The sequence below is a fragment of the Elgaria multicarinata genome, chromosome 5, assembly GCF_023053635.1.
Source record: "Elgaria multicarinata webbii isolate HBS135686 ecotype San Diego chromosome 5, rElgMul1.1.pri, whole genome shotgun sequence".
In the NCBI taxonomy this organism is placed as follows: Eukaryota; Metazoa; Chordata; class Lepidosauria; order Squamata; family Anguidae; genus Elgaria; species Elgaria multicarinata.
The window spans coordinates 53,472,855-53,490,306 of NC_086175.1; the positions used below are offsets into that span (position 1 = coordinate 53,472,855).

At 41.7% G+C, this 17,452-nt stretch overlaps 1 protein-coding gene across 2 annotated transcripts in view; it reads left to right on the forward strand.

Annotated features, from left to right (window-relative positions):
• TBL1X (transducin beta like 1 X-linked) overlaps positions 1 to 17,043 on the forward strand; it is a 171,738-nt gene extending 154,695 nt beyond the window's left edge. For both annotated transcript variants that reach the window (XM_063126363.1, XM_063126362.1), the window contains exons 9-17: positions 1,003 to 1,066; positions 1,169 to 1,266; positions 2,578 to 2,638; positions 4,558 to 4,679; positions 5,554 to 5,628; positions 5,877 to 6,004; positions 7,515 to 7,680; positions 13,227 to 13,328; positions 14,543 to 17,043. In XM_063126363.1, the coding sequence (XP_062982433.1) occupies positions 1,003 to 1,066; positions 1,169 to 1,266; positions 2,578 to 2,638; positions 4,558 to 4,679; positions 5,554 to 5,628; positions 5,877 to 6,004; positions 7,515 to 7,680; positions 13,227 to 13,328; positions 14,543 to 14,569 (843 nt within the window). In that variant the 3' untranslated portion in view covers positions 14,570 to 17,043. The remainder of the gene's footprint in view (positions 1 to 1,002; positions 1,067 to 1,168; positions 1,267 to 2,577; positions 2,639 to 4,557; positions 4,680 to 5,553; positions 5,629 to 5,876; positions 6,005 to 7,514; positions 7,681 to 13,226; positions 13,329 to 14,542) is intronic.
• Positions 17,044 to 17,452: the final 409 nt, after the last annotated feature.

The window sequence follows — 17,452 nt, forward strand, 5'->3', positions numbered from 1 at the left end:
TTCTACTTCAGATTGTGTGTGTTTTCCAGTCTAAATGAAAATTTTGTACATATTTTCATGTGCATTTTATGCATTTTTTCAAATGCACACATTTATGTAGACACTTTTTCAAATTTACTCATTTTTACAAGCAATTTTCCAATGAAGGAAGCATTTTTGGGCCCATTTTAAAACATTTACACATTGATTGATTGATTGATTTTAATGGATGGCAATGGCAAACTGCATTCCTGTTTCTGTTTAAGTTCAGGAAGTGCAGATTTGGGAAGTTTGCATTGAAATGTAAACTGGATGAATTTCTCACCTATCCCAAATTACTTTGACACATATCCTAAGCTTGCCTTTAGCACTGCTTAATATATATATATATGTTTCAGCAGGATGAAAAGTGCTGGGCTATGGGGGGGTAAACACAGAACACTCTGAGAAACTTTGATTACATAGCCCAAAAGCTTTGACGATTCTAAGGGGAAAATTTACATGAAGTGAATGTTTTGGTTGGTGCTGAAAGGAAGAAGTACTTTAAAAGATGTAAGAGAACTAATGATCAAAATGAATTGGAGTTTCCATATCAATAAACACACTAAAAAGTCTCACTGAATAATGGTCTTTCTTTCTCTCTCTCTTCTAAAACATAAAGTTTGTCTTTGTACCAAAAAAGTGGGGTAGAATATAAATTTGTTGGCAGAATGTTTAGAGAGAGAAAAATCTCCATTCAGCTAAAAGACCTCATAAAAATAATTACGTCTGTTTCCTTCCTTAGTGGTTAAATTATTCCGATAACGCATTAGCAATCTTGTTTCCATTTAGGTGGCAGATATGCCAAACTTTAATTTTGGGCGTAACCCAGTAATGGAAGTTGCTCTTTCTCAGCGGAGCATCTAATTTTGCTTACATTTAAAAACTCAGAATTGAAGGATGAACTAGTGTGTCATTGCTAACCCAATATATTGTGTGTTTCATACAAAACTGCCTTGAATTGTCTTTGTATGCATCCTATAGAGCGATGGAACACTATTGGCTACAGGATCATACGATGGTTTTGCAAGAATATGGACGGAAGATGGTAAGATTTAACAGTGGCTGTTTCGAAATTATTAGATGCTTTGCAGTCCTGAATTATTTCAATTCCCAAAGATTAACACTTGGTTTTTTATGTACCTTGCAGGAAATCTTGCAAGCACCTTAGGTCAACATAAAGGGCCCATCTTTGCTCTGAAGTGGAACAAAAAGGGAAATTACATTTTAAGTGCTGGTGTGGATAAAGTAAGTGTTGAGATACATAACTTGAAAGTATAAATTAGCTAATGCTCTTAGAGCTTTTGTATGGTACTGTTTCGCTTCTTGCAGCAATTACTCTTGGGAATTCAGCAGAACTTCCTTTCTATTCATCTGGAGTGTGTTTCAAAAAGGTCTTGATTTCATCAAAATGAGTGATTGGTCTCTTAAGGGATGGTAAATTTGTAGCATGTGCAGCCTGTGGTGAACATTCCTGTGTTTGCTATATGGCACGAGTTCTCCTGTAAAAATTTTGGTACATACTGTGTGCATTTGTAGGTATCAAAAAAACACATGCCCAAAAATATGTCAGGGGAAGATATCTTTCCTAAGTACTGAGAGCAAACTCATTCTCCAAGTGTGGATCCTTATGTAGCCAAATTGGCACCATCAGCACATGAGACAGAGGTATTACCAGGCTTGAGGAAACCAGAGGTTTGCAGAAGTAGAAACCATGTTTAGGGGAAAACAATTAAGCAGCATTATGAGGACTGAGCACACTTGGTGACCACAAAATGCTAAATGCCCTCTGAGAGGGGGAAAAAACCTGTGGAAAACTGGAAGGGGAGATGTAACCTAGAAAAGAGCATGGTTGGCTGGCTGGAACCCTGAACATGAGGTCTACATACTGTTCCTAAAGTATGTATACCTCCTATAAATTATAACTGCCTCCCTCCTTGAAATAAGAGCTTTATTCAAGGGACAATTCCCATAACCATCTACACTGTAGTGTTTGCAACATTTAAACTTGTTGTGAGGTAAATGTTACTGTACCTCCAGTATTGATTGTAAATAAGAGATTGTTAAGTCATCATAAAATTCACCTCCATGTGCTCGGTGTTATGATGACCTGCTGTATTTTTATTTCTTTATTTATTTACTTATTACATTTTTATACCGCCCAATAGCTGAAGCTCTCTGGGCAGTTCACAAACTGTACACATAACATTGTAGTTTACAGGTGGCCCCTATAGCGTAATTTATTGTGTGAGTGTGCCAACGAGAAAGAATATTGGAAGTTGGGAAATGGATATTTGGTTTCATTGCAGCATCCTTTCTCTACTCAGATTGAGATTAAACTTCTCCTGTATAATAACTGACATACCATTATACATAATTTATATTTTATTATGTGTGGTGTATTAGGACAAATGACTTTTCATACATTTTGGGAATACATAAGTTTATCAGTAGTCACCAATGTGTTTCCTAGTAATGTCTCCTTTTTCTCTTCATAACTTAATGCTCACTGATGTATGTGCGTGTTTTTTTTCTTTCCATTTGCTCCCGCCAACCTAGACAACGATAATTTGGGATGCGCATACAGGGGAAGCTAAACAGCAATTTCCTTTCCACTCAGGTAATTAATTGATTTAAACATTTTCATTCCTGTTACGTTTTAGCAAAAGACAACACAGCTTACACTTTCATAGTAAAACACAAATCACAATAAGCCGTTAATTAAAGATAATTAATTCAACCATGAAAGGTCTGCCATTTTAAAAAAGCAATCTTATGGTCTCTGGAAAACATCCCAGGGGTATAGGATTGTCTAGGAATACTCCTCCAATGCTGTAAAAATGCTCTGACCTTGGACGGTTTTTTTCTAACATTGGGCCCCCCTCCTGACCCCTGATGTTGCACTAGCAGAAACTTTTGTCTACAAGGTTGGAACTTCAACTTCATAGAGTTCAGAAAATGGGGATTTTGGAGGCAGTCGGCAGTGGGCAGAGCAGGAGTGGAGGAGAATCCAAGGGGACTGTATGCCCCACCCACTCATCCCTGAGAAACATTTCAATGTGTCTAAATATTTCCACCAATTGTCAGCAATGGAGGGGGGGGAATTATTTTTCTTCCATCTGTGGATGGAAGAAAAATACTGTAAGCTCCACCTCTCTCCTGACTTCCACCGTGCTTGCAAGAGCCAACAGGGAATAGGAAGGAACAGTGTGCCCCAATACCAGAGCGCTCCAGGGAGAGCATAGCATTGCTCTCTTAATTTTAAAAAACGGACGGGCCACTAACCAGCAGTGTCATTCTGTGAACACAAATAGTGCTAGAAGAGCTCTGAATCGTTCTATTGCATATCTGGTTGCACAGCGGATTGCACAAAACTTATGCAGAACTAGTTGCATCACAGATTGTGCAGGTGTAATACGGAATCGTTTGCACAACTGCACATGTGCAAATAGGATTGTCCTCTTGTGCATAGTTCAGAACCTAGTTTCTGCTAGTGCAACATCGTTTGCGCTAACGGGATGACACAGTTGGATACTACTCACAGTCTATTTAGAACCTCTCTAGCAAGGACACACTGTAGCAGGTATATGTCTGGAAAGTCCTTATTTATTTTATTTATAGTTATTTTTAGATCACCTTTAAGGATGGAACCATGGTGGCATACATAATAATAGAAACAATACGAAACAGTAAAAATCCATGAAAAGAGCAGTTATAAATAAGACCAGCAGACCAAAAATACAATTAAGAAAAGGCCAATGGGAACAAATGGGTATTCAGAACTTTTTTGAAGACCTGCAAAGAAGTGGCCTGATGAATGAACCCCTGATGAAAGCTCATTCCAGCAGCGCGGGGCCACTATTGAAAAGGTCCTTTGTCCCTAGCCTGGCTCATTGTACCTGCCTGATGGATAGAGCTCAGGACAGGGCATCATCTTAAAATTATGCTTTGGTGAGAACCATAGACAACTTTGAGAGAACAGTTTTTGATGCATACCTGTTGTCCACAGAAAAGCAGCAGCTTTCATCCCTACTCTATCAAGACCTTCCAAGTTCTCACCATGTTTTACTATATCAGTGTACTGTCACATCTCCAGTTCTAATACAAGGTTTATAGGCATATCTGTTGATAAGATTACTTTGAAAAACTGTGTGTCTCCTGAGCCGTATATTTTTGCAGTCTTAGCAGATGCTCATTACAGCTGGTGGATCTGCATTGTGTCTAAGCTGTTGCTGCACCCTCCAACTTTGCAAGGAGTCCATAAGTTATTAAGCGGGATAATATGGGGAACCATTCACATTTACTTTTCTGGAAAGTTAGTGTGTGCTTACTACTGCAGTAACACAAGTGTTGTAAACTATGGCATTATGCTGGTGTTCAGGAATGCTACTACAGCACTGCAGGGGAATACACAATTGCATGAGTTTAGAATCCAATTATCCATCATTTTGTTGAATTGTGGAGGTAGCGTTGGTATGGTTTGGTATTTATTTCTTTGCCAGATTTTCTAATGATCCCACTTTGGCTCCCCTTTCACAGCCCCTGCTCTGGATGTAGACTGGCAGAACAACACTACTTTTGCATCTTGCAGCACCGACATGTGCATACATGTATGCAGACTTGGCTGTGATCGTCCAGTCAAAACATTTCAAGGCCACACGGTAAATTTAAATGGTCTTTTTCACATATTGCAGTTACCGCGTGGGGGTATCTGAACAGCTAGATCAGGAGTGGGTGGGCACCGTGTAGATTTCCAGATGGTTTCAGCTCCAACTCCCAGCGTTCTTGGCCATTGGCCATGCAGGCAGAGTCTTCTAAGAGTTGAAGTCCAAAAGGTCTGGAGATCTACCTTCTGGCCATGACTGAGCTAGATTTTAACATGATTTCAAAGGTATTATATAAACCCTCTTCTTCTTAGACCATAGACCTAAGCTTGCTTTCTTGGGAAGAAGACCCATGAAAACTAATAGGACTTGTTTGAGTAAACATGCATGGCATAGCATTGCACTGTAATGAGCCCTTATTTGTGAATAGGGTTTTACTTTCCTGTATGACATCATCATCATCATCACCATCATCATAGATTACAATTGCAGGGGGCTTTGGCTCAGTTGTAAAGCACGTGCTTTGCATAAAAAACATCCCAAATTCAATTCCTGGAAACTTCAGGTAGAACTTTGTTTCTGGAGACTCATTGCCAGTTAGTGTAGGTAGTACTGAGCTAGATGGATCAATAGGCTGACTTTGTGTAGGACAGTTTCCCATAAGATGACTCGGCGAGACTTAAATACCCTGTGACATGCAAAGGGAACTGTGAAAGAACCCAGCTAACTTCCTTTGCCTATAAATATTTCCTAATATTCTGTTTAGAGCATGGGAGAGGCTTTCGTGAATGAAATAATCAAACCAATAACTTAACATGCAGTCGTTTTACTTATTGCTGTAATACGTAAAACCAAGATGGCCCTCTTCTGGGGGAAATGGGCAGTGCAATCTCTGCTGAACAAGCCCTGACAAAAGAAATCTCTATTTCAGAATGAGGTCAATGCAATCAAATGGGACCCCTCTGGTATGCTTCTAGCGTCCTGCTCAGATGATATGACATTAAAGGTAATTCAAGTATGATCTTTGTGCCATTTTTTTTAAAAAAAAACTGTTGTTGAAATGTGTAAAAGGTTAGTTTTTAAAGATTTCAATTCAGGGTGTTTTTTTTAAAGTGTGCTGTAATATCAAAACTGTATAAAAACAGGATTTCCCAGCTTTCTATGTACCTCTGTTCTGCATGGTAGTTGGGCTGCATGGTAGTTGGGGGAAGATGGTGAAACACCAATGTTTTTTCCTGTTGGTTCTTTATATAGATTTGGAGTATGAAGCAAGATACGTGTGTACATGACCTCCAGGCACATAACAAAGAGATCTATACTATCAAATGGAGTCCAACGGGACCAGGGACCAGCAACCCAAACTCCAATATTATGTTGGCAAGGTAAAAACAACAGCAAGAACGAGGTTATGCCTTCTACTCTTGCACTAGTGCGTTCTGGAAATCACAGCCTCTGTTTCCAAGCCCTTGTGGTTCCACATGCTCAAATAAATAGTAATACTTCTTTAGGTATTTTTTTAATTAACTCTGTACAAATTAATTTGTTTCATTTGTATCCCATCTTTCTTCTGAGTATATTTGGAGTGCAAATATGGGTCCTTCCATTTAATCCTCAAGGTATTCCTTTGACATTGTTGAGGTCAGCCTTGTAAATAATTCTCCAAAGTTACTAGCCTTTCCAAAAGAAAAAGAAATAACTTATAACTTGCTGTGGGCTAGCAGAAAGTTTCTATGCTGGATGCAAAGGAGGGAGACAGCACTCCACCCATTCATCAGCTCACTTATTTGCCTGCATTGAATTCTATTCACTCACCTGCAGGAGTATAGTGGAGCCTGGTCTCTCAGGGATGCAGTACCAGCACTGTTTTATTAGCAGGGACACTGGAGTCATGTGCCACCTCCCACAGGATTCCCTATTCCCTCTGAGTTAGCTGAAATTTATTTTCCCCAACAATAACATATTGTTCCTGTTGCAATGCAAAGGTTTTGTGGTGACTTGCTTTAGAATGTGCAATTAAGAGAGCAACTCCTATGGTCCCAGGGACCCCAGAATTGTTAGGGTTTCCCTTCTTGGGGTCGAAGATGGTGTTCCAACCTCAGAAGGGGGGAGCCAGAGAGTCAGCTCCTCTCTCCTGCCCCTTGCACTGGCTGCCGTTTGAGGCCAGAAAAGCGACCTTGGAGGAGAAAAAAGGGGGTGTTCTGGTGGGCGGGGAAGGGAGGAGACTAGAGATTCCAAGGTACGAGTTATCCTGAGCCTCTTTCAGCATCCTTCCTTTCCCCTCCAAAGGACCTTTGCTAGATGGGTTAAAAAGCCCATCTAACAAAATCTGCAGGGTGGGAGGATGAGGAGGTGAAGATCACCCTCCGCAGCTCCTCCCACCCTGCATTGGATGTTTGGACACCCAAAGACATATACAAAAGATGGAGATGAAAGCTGCTAGAACTGGTTTGTAGATACGGTTCAACACAGCTGCTTGAATTTTTGGACTCTTGTTTGGGTGTGTGGCTATGGGGACTTGTCATGATAAGCACCTGCACTTCAAAATTTACCACAACACTACTGCTCACCGGCATGCAATGCCTGGTTGCCTATAATGACCAGGCTAGTGCTTAAATGCAAGGCTGGGTTACGCTGATACTCTTTGGTCACCCAGTGAATTCCATAGCTAAATAGGGTTTGAACACCAGGTTTACCAAACCAGAAACAGTACCAGTCAGCCACTGAGGCCAAATTCAATGTTTGCCAGGAAGCTAAGGAACTTTACGCTAGCCTTGCCCATGTGACACTATGGGATGGATACTTGCATGAAATAGAAAATGCTCTTAAGTTTGATAGAAATGGCTTGCCTGACATCCTGTGTGAAAATCTTTTGGTTTTCACTGTTTACTGCAGTGCTTCATTTGACTCTACTGTTCGGTTGTGGGATGTTGAAAGAGGAGTGTGCACTCACACGTTAACCAAACATCAAGAACCTGTCTACAGTGTAGCTTTTAGTCCCGATGGAAAATACTTAGCCAGTGGTTCCTTTGACAAATGTGTCCATATATGGAATACTCAGGTATGTGGAATTCACAACTTAGCATTAAGACATAGTTTGGATGTAACTTTAAATTGAAATAGAACCTGTTTGTTATACTGCATGTACTAATTTTTGTAAACTTTCCAAGGAGTTTTGGCTTATCAGTAATATAGAAAAGTAATAAATGTAAATGAAATGGGGGGGGGGAATGCCTAAAGACAACAAAGAGGCTTGTGGCATCTACCTTAAAGACAAAGAAGCTTGTTGTGGCACATGTTTACACACACGTACAACAGACAGAAGAATGTGCGGGGTGAAACGTTAATATAAAATGAGGCCAGAAGGCCCAGCAATGCAGGAAAGAAGTGTATCCCAATACTAGTGTGCAAGCTTTGGGCCTCGGATTCAAAAGTCCAAATCATGGAGGCCATTTTCTGGCAGATCCGCCATTTCCTCTCACAGCCCTAGTCCCCTGTACAGCCTACAACTCCCAGCATGCAGTGCCTGGGAGGGCTGGACTTACAGCTATAGGAGCAGCCCAGGAGCAGAAGCTATACATGTCCTCGCTGCCACCATTGGCCACTGCTCAGCATGATTACTGCCATCCTTTCACAGGGAAGGTGTCAATGGCGGAAGGCAGTGATCATGCTGAGGAGCGGCCAATGGTGGCGGTGAGGACAGCCTGGGCCCCAGTAAGTCCAGCCCTCCTAGGTACTGCATGCTGGGAATTGTAGGCTTTATGGGAGCCTGGGGCTGTGAGAGGAAATGGCGGATCCACCAGAAAATAGCCTCTGTGATTCGGACCTTCAAATCCAAGGCCCAAAGCTTGCACAGCCCTATTATTTACTGTGGGCAAATGTAAATGCAAACTGGGCAAAAGAGTAAAGAATCCAGTCAGGTCCACTCCCAAATGGTAATGAATTGGCAAAGCAAGATTAATGAATTAATAATCAACACCTGGAGAGGGACCATTGCTTTCTGTGGTAGGCCAGTCCCTTTTGAGTACGAATCTGCAAAGCGACTCCGCAAATAAAACCGTTACATCAGATGTTATAAAATCTAATTAAAAATAAGTTCTTCTCATTTTTACAGGCCAGATGTTTCACATTATAGCGTTGTACCAAGACAGTCAATGGTACCAAAACTTTACTGACAAAACATTTCTTTTGGCACTGGCATTCCCATGACATTACTGTACCATTGCCTAGGAGAGGGAATGTATTTGGCAGCCTTCCCCAACCTGGTGTCCTCCAGATGTTTTGGACTCCCATCAGCCCCAGTTGGTTTAGTGAATAGTCAGGAACGCTGGGAGTTGTAGTCCAAAATATCTGGAGGTCACCAGGTCGGAAGGCTGCTATATGGTATGTGCTGTGCAGAAGACATTATTATTTGTTTTGATTCATAAATGTTTCCAGCATCCTCACTACTATCAAAGTAGCTTTCAACAATACAGTTATAAAACCTTTTAAATCATAATCTGTGAAATCAGCAATCTCTGTATCAAGAGTAAAGCAACAGTTATAATCCAAAACAAACCATAATAACATGGAGAGTAAGATCACAGCCCCAAAAGACCTGTTGGAATACAACTTACACATCCTGAAAATCAGCAGTGCAGTATATCTTCATATCTCAGGGTCAAGGAACATAAGAAGACGCTTTATATGGAGTCAAATCGTTGGCCTGTCTAGCCCAATATTGTGAACACTGACTGGCAGCAGCTCTCCAGGGGTCCAAGTAGGAGCTTTTCCTGCCCTACCTGAAGATGCTGGGGGTCAAACCTGATACCTTCTGCATGCAAAGCAGGTTTCTTGCCACTGAGCGGTGGCCCCTCCACAATGCAATATTATTTATTTATTTATTTATTACATTTCTATACTGCCCAATAGCTGAAGCTCTCTGGGTGGTTCACAAAAATTAAAACCATAATAAAACAACCAACAGGTTAAAAACACAAATACAAAATACAGTATAAAAAGCACAACCAGGATAAAACCACGCAGCAAAATTGATATAAGATTAAAATACAGAGTTAGAACAGTAAAATTTAAATTTAAGTTAAAATTAAGTGTTAAAATACTGAGAGAATAAAAAGGTCTTCAGCTGGCGACGAAAAGAGTACAGTGTAGGTGCCAGGCGGACCTCTCTGGGGAGCTCATTCCACAACCGGGGTGCCACAGTGGAGAAAGCCCTCCTCCTAGTAGCCACCTGCCTCACTTCCTTTGTCAGGAGCTCACAGAGAAGGGCCCCTGTAGTTGATCTTAAGGTCCTGGCAGGTACATATGGGGGGAGGCGTTCCTTCAAATAACCTGGCCCCAAACTGTTTAGGGCTTTAAATGTCAATACCAGCACTTTGAATCGGGCCCGGACCTGGACTGGCAGCCAATGAAGTTGTAAAAGGACTGGCGTAATGTGATCTTGCCGGCCAGTCCCTGTTAGTAAACGGGCTGCCCTGTTTTGGACCAGCTGAAGCTTCCAGACCGTTTTCAAAGGCAGCCCCACGTATAATGCATTGCAGTAATCCAAACGTTATCAGAGCATGGATAACTGTAGCTAGGCTATCTCTGTCCAGATAAGGGCGCAGTTGGTATATCAACTTAAGCTGATAAAAGGTGCTCTTTGCCACTGAGTTCACCTGTGCCTCAAGTGACAGTTCTGGATCCAAGAGCACCCCCAAACTACGGACCCGATCCTTCAGGGAGAGTGCAACCCCGTTCAGGACAGAGCAAACATCACCTCGCCGGACAGATGAACCACCCGCTAACAGTACCTCCGTCTTGTCTGGATTGAGTCTCAGTTAGCCCACATCCAGTCCATTACCGTGCCCAGGCACTGGTTCAGAACAGCCACTGCCTCACCTGGGTTTGATGAAAAGGAAAGGTAGAGCTTGGTATCATCCGCATATTGATGACACCTCAGTCCACATCTCTGGATAACCTCCGCCAGCGGCTTCATGTATATGTTAAACAGCATGGGGGATAAGATAGAGCCCTGTGGAACCCCATGGTTTAGGAGCCATGGCACAGAGCAATAATCCCCCAGCACCACCTTCTGGAATCGGCCGTCCAAGTAGGAGAGGAACCACTGCAACGCAGTACCTCCAACTCCCAGCACAGACAACCTATCCAGAAGGATACCATGGTCGATGGTACCGAAAGCCACTGAGAGGTCCAGGAGAACCAACAGGGTCGCACTCCCCCTGTCTCTCTCCCGGCAAAGATCATTCCACAGGGCAACCAAGGCAGTTTCCGTTCCAAAACCAGGCCTGAAACCCGATTGAAATGGATCTAGATAATCCATTTCGTTCAAGAGTGCCTGGAGTTGTCCTGCAACCACCCGCTCAAGCACCTTGCCCAGGAAGGGGATATTAGCCACCAGCCTATAGTTTTTAGCATCTTCCCAGTCCAGGTTTGGCTTTTTCAGGAGTGGTCTAATTACCGCCTCTTTTAAAGAGGCCAGTACCACTCCCTCTCTCTAGGAGGCATTTACAACCTCCTGGACCCAGCCGCCGATCCCCTCCTTATTTGATGTAATGAGCCATGAGGGGCAAGCACACAGGTGGTCGACCGGACTTGGCCAAGCACCTTGTCCACGTCCTCGGGCCTCAATAACTGAAACTCATCCAATAAAACTGAACCGGACAGTGCTCTGAACACCTCTACTAGTGGAGCTGCATTAAGTGTGGTGTCCAATTCATGATAAATCTGAGTGACTTTATCTTCAAAGTGCCGTGGAAACTCGTCACAGCGTGCTACCGAGGGTTCAACTATCTCACGCCCTGGCCCAGAGTGTAACAGGCCACAAACCACCCGGAAAAGCTCCACCAGACAACACTGAGAAGATGCAATGCTGGTGGAAAAGAACTGTCTCTTTGCCACCCTCACCACCACAGAGTAGGCTCAGGACAACCACTACTGCAGCTTTTTCTTAAATGAAAGCGACGTTAAGCAACCTCTCTGGAAGCTTGGTCTGAATGAATGGTGGTGGTGGTGGTGGGTTTTCATACGGGGAGAGTTAGACCCATAATACCCAGGTTTGGGGGGCCTAAAAGGCTTTTAAGTATACAACCAGAATCTGAAATTTAGCCCAGAAGCTGAATGTGTTCCTGCCTCCTCATATCTGCAAGGAGACTGGACGCAGCATTCTTCATGAGCTCTGGCTTCCAACCCATCTTCAAAGTCAGCTCTGTCGTAAGTGTATGAGATCAGTCCTCAAGGATGCAAAGGCATGGTTCATGGTAATGAGACTGCTGTTTCCTAGGAAAGGATGCAACCAGTGTATATGGAGAGAAAACCCAATCAAACTGCAATAAGATCAAACCAGTCCATACTCCAGGAAATAAAGCCAGACTGCTCACTTGAAGGAATGGTATTAAAGGCAAAACTGAAGTACTTTGGCCACATAATGAGAAGACAGGATACCCTGGAGAAGAGGCTGATGCTAGGGAAAGTGGAAGGCAAAAGGAAGAGGGGCCGACCAAGGGCAAGATGGATGGATGATATTCTGGAGGTGACAGACTTGACCTGGGGGGAGCTAGGGGTGGCGACAGCCGACAGAAAGCTCTGGCGTGGGCTGGTCCATGAAGTCACGAAGAATCGGAAGCGACTGAACGAATAAACAACAACATATATAGGACTGCATTGTTAAACACTTTTCTCTCGCTTTAACTTCAGTGTTTCTGACCTCACCCACTCAATTGTGGCTTTCAGGTAGAAGCCAAGATAGAAACAGCTGCATCTGGATGCTCAGTTAACAAACAGGTGGTCTGGGTGTTGTCAGTTCTCTTAAAAAGCTTCAGGTGTTAATTTACCCAATTATTTCATCATTGGGTAAGCAGCCATGATAAAACTAAATCCTGTGAAACCCCTATGTGGCAGAACTCAAGCTGTCAAACAGGATTTTTTCAGGGCCGTCATATAGGCTGGACTGCCTAGGAAGGAATAGAACATCCTATGGGCAAATCTGTATGCCAACTAGATATTCTAGGCATTATAATAAAATGTTGTGGTCCATAGTGTTAAAAGACACTGAGGGATTTAAAAGCATCTGAGTTCCTCCCTGTTCTTTTCCAGACAAAAGTTGTCTATCTAAAGCCATTTCTGCCCCATATCTAGGCTAGAAACCAAATTCATATGGGTCAGGAAAATATGTTTCATCCAGGAAAATGTGTTACTTCTCAGCCACCATGCACTTACAAATAGAAGAACATAATGGCCTGATTCAGATGTAACTATGGTTTATGACGTTGATTCTCTGTTACCCTTCCCTTCTGCTCCCCGCCCCTTGCACGTTAGCTTTGGCACAGAGATCCTGGTTTGTTTTAAACCAGACATCCCCATGTGTGTGAAACAGGGTGCCCTGGTTTAATGTTAGTTACTTAACCAGGATATTAAGCCAGGATATGATCACCTGGGATGACCAAGATTCTACGCTGTATACAGTGATCTTCAAGGATACAAATGATTCATCCACACCTTCTGAAACTGATCTAAGCATAATTTACGTGCACTTTTCAAAAAGCACCTATGGTAAAAAGAGCAATAAACATCTCCCTGAATGAATATGATTGATTGATTGATTTATAGAATGGCACTCTAGTACATAGCTACCGAGGCACTGGGGGAATATTTGAAGTCTGCTGGAATGCTAGAGGAGACAAAGTGGGAGCCAGTGCATCAGATGGATCGGTAAGCTTTTTTTTTACCTGTTTTTTGTTACCTTTATTAAACATCCCATAAATGAACATAATTTTAATGTTGTAAAACTGCCCTCTCATGATATGTTAGATCTCTATGTGTTAGTGGGTATAATCCAGATGAATTTTAACTGTGCTCAAGTCCATCTGAAAACTGAGATAAAAGCCCAGCTGGGTACTTAGGTTTCCCATTGAATTCAACCTTTTGAAACATCTGGCAGCCCTTTGAGTAGCTGGGAGCTTTTGACAGATCTATAAAGTACCCTTTACTGCTTTTTGAATAACCTCAATGGTATTTTATGGCAAGTGGAAGAAGGGGTGATATTTCAGAATGCTGCTACTCTGTGGAATGTTTTCTCCAAATTTCCGATGGACTTTGAGCTTATCAAATTACCTAAGGGCCAGTTCACACACTGAGGATCCTCCCCACACGTGTGGGGAGTAAGCCTTCACACACACAGGCTTGATTTTGAATTATCTTCACTCCCATGTTTGAGCGGGGAAAACGGTAAGCATTGAGTGTAAGGCCCTATGCATACAGTGCACATGTCCTATATGGGCCAAATACTTGGGGCCAATTGGCATGGGCCTACAATTTTGAGGGGGCCCTACTCTGAGTCCCCCTGGTAGAGGTAAAGGCGGACCCATTGGTAAAGATTTGTTAAAAAGTAGCTCTCCTGTGAGTGAGCAGTACTAACATTGACAAGGCAAAGTTGCTTGATTTTTCTGTTGTTGTTGATGAATTTGCCCAAAGAAAAGCACGTAAAATATTTCTGAATGTGAAGAAGTGATGTCTTATACACATCTTGAATAAAAGCGCTTGCTTGAATAAAACCTTTTTTATAAATCGTTCTAGTTCATATGTATTTAGAACTGATAAAAAATACTTAATGAGCAGTTTGAAATGGGGACTACATTTCCCATCAGGCCTGGGCCTATTACCAGCTTTGCCTGGCCCTGCTTGGGGTATAAACTTGGGTGTCCAGCACACAAAGAGGACCTGTAACTTGGTACTTGTGTGAACCAGGCTTTGTGAATATGAAACTGTTGCCTTGTTCGGTATTCTCTGCACTGGGCTGCCCAGGTCATGATCAAGAGAATTACCCCCCTAGAGCCTGAAAGAACAATATTAATAGGTTTCTGCAATGTTTTTGATTGTCAACCCACTTCACTTTCTTTCTCTCTCTCTCTCTCTCTGCCTTCCAGGTTTGTGTTCTAGACCTGCGAAAGTAAACGTTTTAGAAGAAATTGCAAATGGACCAGCATTGAATGTGTGGGTAGAAGCACTCTTCAAAACTATTTTTAACATTTCTAGAACTGCAAGAACTGAGGGAAACAAACAGAATGGGGGGGAAAAACCCAGAGGGTACAACAAAAGCAACTCTCCCAGGCAACAGAAGCCCGCAATGTTTTTGTCCATATCCTTCACCAAGGAGTTAAAACGCAATCACTTGAGGGGGGGGGGGAGGGGGGAACGGTTTCCACCTGGAATATTCAGCCTTTGGAAGCCAGCAGGAGGCCACCAGCAGCTAAGACCCTGCAGTGTTTGCTTTGGTTCTGTGAGAACTCGTTCTGATGGCTGCAGAAGAGAAGAGGAAGCTGTGCCAAATATAATAATAAGAATAAGAATAAGAATAATAATTCAAAACAAAACAAAACGTATAAAGCAAAATGCTTTGCTAAACCAAAATGGGAAAAAGAATCCTCCATGCGGTGTTGTATTTTTTCCCTTCCAATCTGGACACTACAGTTGCTCTCCCAAAGGACGTTCAAAGACCAGTTTGTACCGATGACATGCGCAACTTTGTAATCACAACACTTTCTATTTTCTAGACTACTTTTATTTGTTCAGTGGTGGTTGTTTTTTCTATCAGCTGGAATATTATAGCCTTGAGGATCACAGGCATAGGTTTGGACTGAAACTTTCTGTTCTTTTCTTTCAGTGCCCTTTTTTGTTTGTCTTGTTTTGTTTTGCTTTTTCCCTTTTATGCCCGTAGTAAATGCAGGCAGGTGGGCATGATGAAAAGTAACAGGCTGCTGCTCTTCTCCTCTTATCTCTCCCTCTCTGTTTCCTCTTCTCTTCCAGCTTCTTCTTTTTCTTTTTAATACTTCCATGCTTCCCATCTTAGAGTCTCAAGGGCACTTTCAAAAAATTGTGTAATAAGTGCTTTATGTAAGAATGCAGTGCCGGGAAAGGTTTTTACAGGAGAAATATGACTTTTTAAAAGAGAAAGAGCCCAGTGTATTTTTGGAAAGGGGGGGGGGAAAGGTATTTTTTACGTTAAAACACAATTTTAGAAGCTTGAAATCTCTACCAGATGTAGAGCAGATTGTGTTAGTCATTGAAAAGAACACTTCAGATGGATCCTGATAAACATTTAAAGATGCAGTATCCTTTTTATCTCCTCATGAAAGGTAATTTGCTAAAGCAACTCATGTCAAGGTGTGTCTTTCTTAAAATGCAAGGGGAAAATGCTTTCATCTTTTAGATGTATTAGCAGGTCATAATATCAATTATAATCACATAATTTCAGAAGTATAGAGTTTTAAAATTAAATATTTCTCTCTCTCTCTCTCTCTCTAGCTTAATGCGATTTTTTTTTAAAAAAAAAAACTTTCTTGCAAAAGCAGTTCCACCATGGCACAAAGGCCAGTTTCCTGCCTTTCTACTCAAAATGGACAATTGTTTCTGCTTCTATTCTGAGTAATAAAAGGATAGTCTAGATTTTCAGTATATAGATTTTTAAAAAATTATTTTATTTCTGTTTACAAATACTACTACACTAGTGCCTCCGTAGTAGAGATGTACAGTGTGTTCACTTTTTTGGACAACTGCTTCACTGCCCAAGATATTAACATAATAAACCTGCAATCCTATGTCCACTTACCTGGAAGTAAGCCCATTAAACTCAATGGGACTTGCTTCTAAGTAGATGTGCATAGGATTGCACTATGTAATAGGTTTTAAGATTAGAATTTAAATACTGACAAACAGTTGCTGTAACATTAAAACAGCAAATCATTATTCCTTTTTCCCCACAACCAGTTTTCAGATACTGCAGAAATTGCACCTGAATTTGCCTTTACCTGAGGCATTCTGCATGCTATATAGATCAGCAAGCTTTCCATGAGAGGAAGATACTGCATTTTTAACATGGTAAACACTGGTCTCTATATAGACCTGATATTTCTAGGTATGAACAAGTATTAGTCCCCTAATTCACAAAACCTTGATTTTTATTTTAAAAACAAACAAGCTAACTTTAGAGCCAAGTGAAGTGCACTTTGTCAAAGGTAAGGGTCGGTTTTTGTTTTGTTTTGGGGGGTTTCTCTTTCTTTCTTTCTTTCTTTCCTTCTTTCTTTCTTTGCCTTTTAAAAAATGTGGTTCTTTGTCAATTGCAGAATTGTTCTTTCAGCCACTCACTGATAGTCTGAATTCTGGCTTCTGAAGTTTTATTGTCTGTGTCAGACTTGAAGCCAGGCTTGGGTTCCCATTTCAACATTTCCCAGCTTCTGTTGAAACAACATCTCCTCCCTCCCCGCCTGTTTTGTCTATACACCCCTCCCCTCTCATACACACAAACACACACACACACACTCACCCTCAGCAAATCACCTTGTGTGTTGTAGTTCATTTGTTTCAAGGAGAGAATCAACAAATCATATTCAGTGTCTTGAATAAATTGCTATATTTTGATATTAGAAAACTCTGTGTGAGTTGTTTCTCTTTCCCCGATATTAACAGTTAGCATTTTTCCTTAGGTTGCATTGTGTCACCTTGTATTCTTCTGCTTCCCCCCCCCCCCCCAAAGTAATCAGGGCTATATGCAACCCACAGCCTGATTCCTGTATAGTTTGCAAATTTAGAAAACTTAATAATTCTGTTTCTACTGATTATGGAATGGAGCAAAAGATGTGTAGGGTACTGAAACTGCCCCGATCACAATAAATCCTCTAATTGCATACATACACATGCACACACTTTCTGTGATTTCACCAGGCATTATCTACACACTTTCATATAGGTTTATGGACTAGCAATTTGTAGGGGTTTGAGATTCCCAAAGTCTGCACCAACTGCCAAATTCCATGCTTGCATGATGTATCATGGAACTG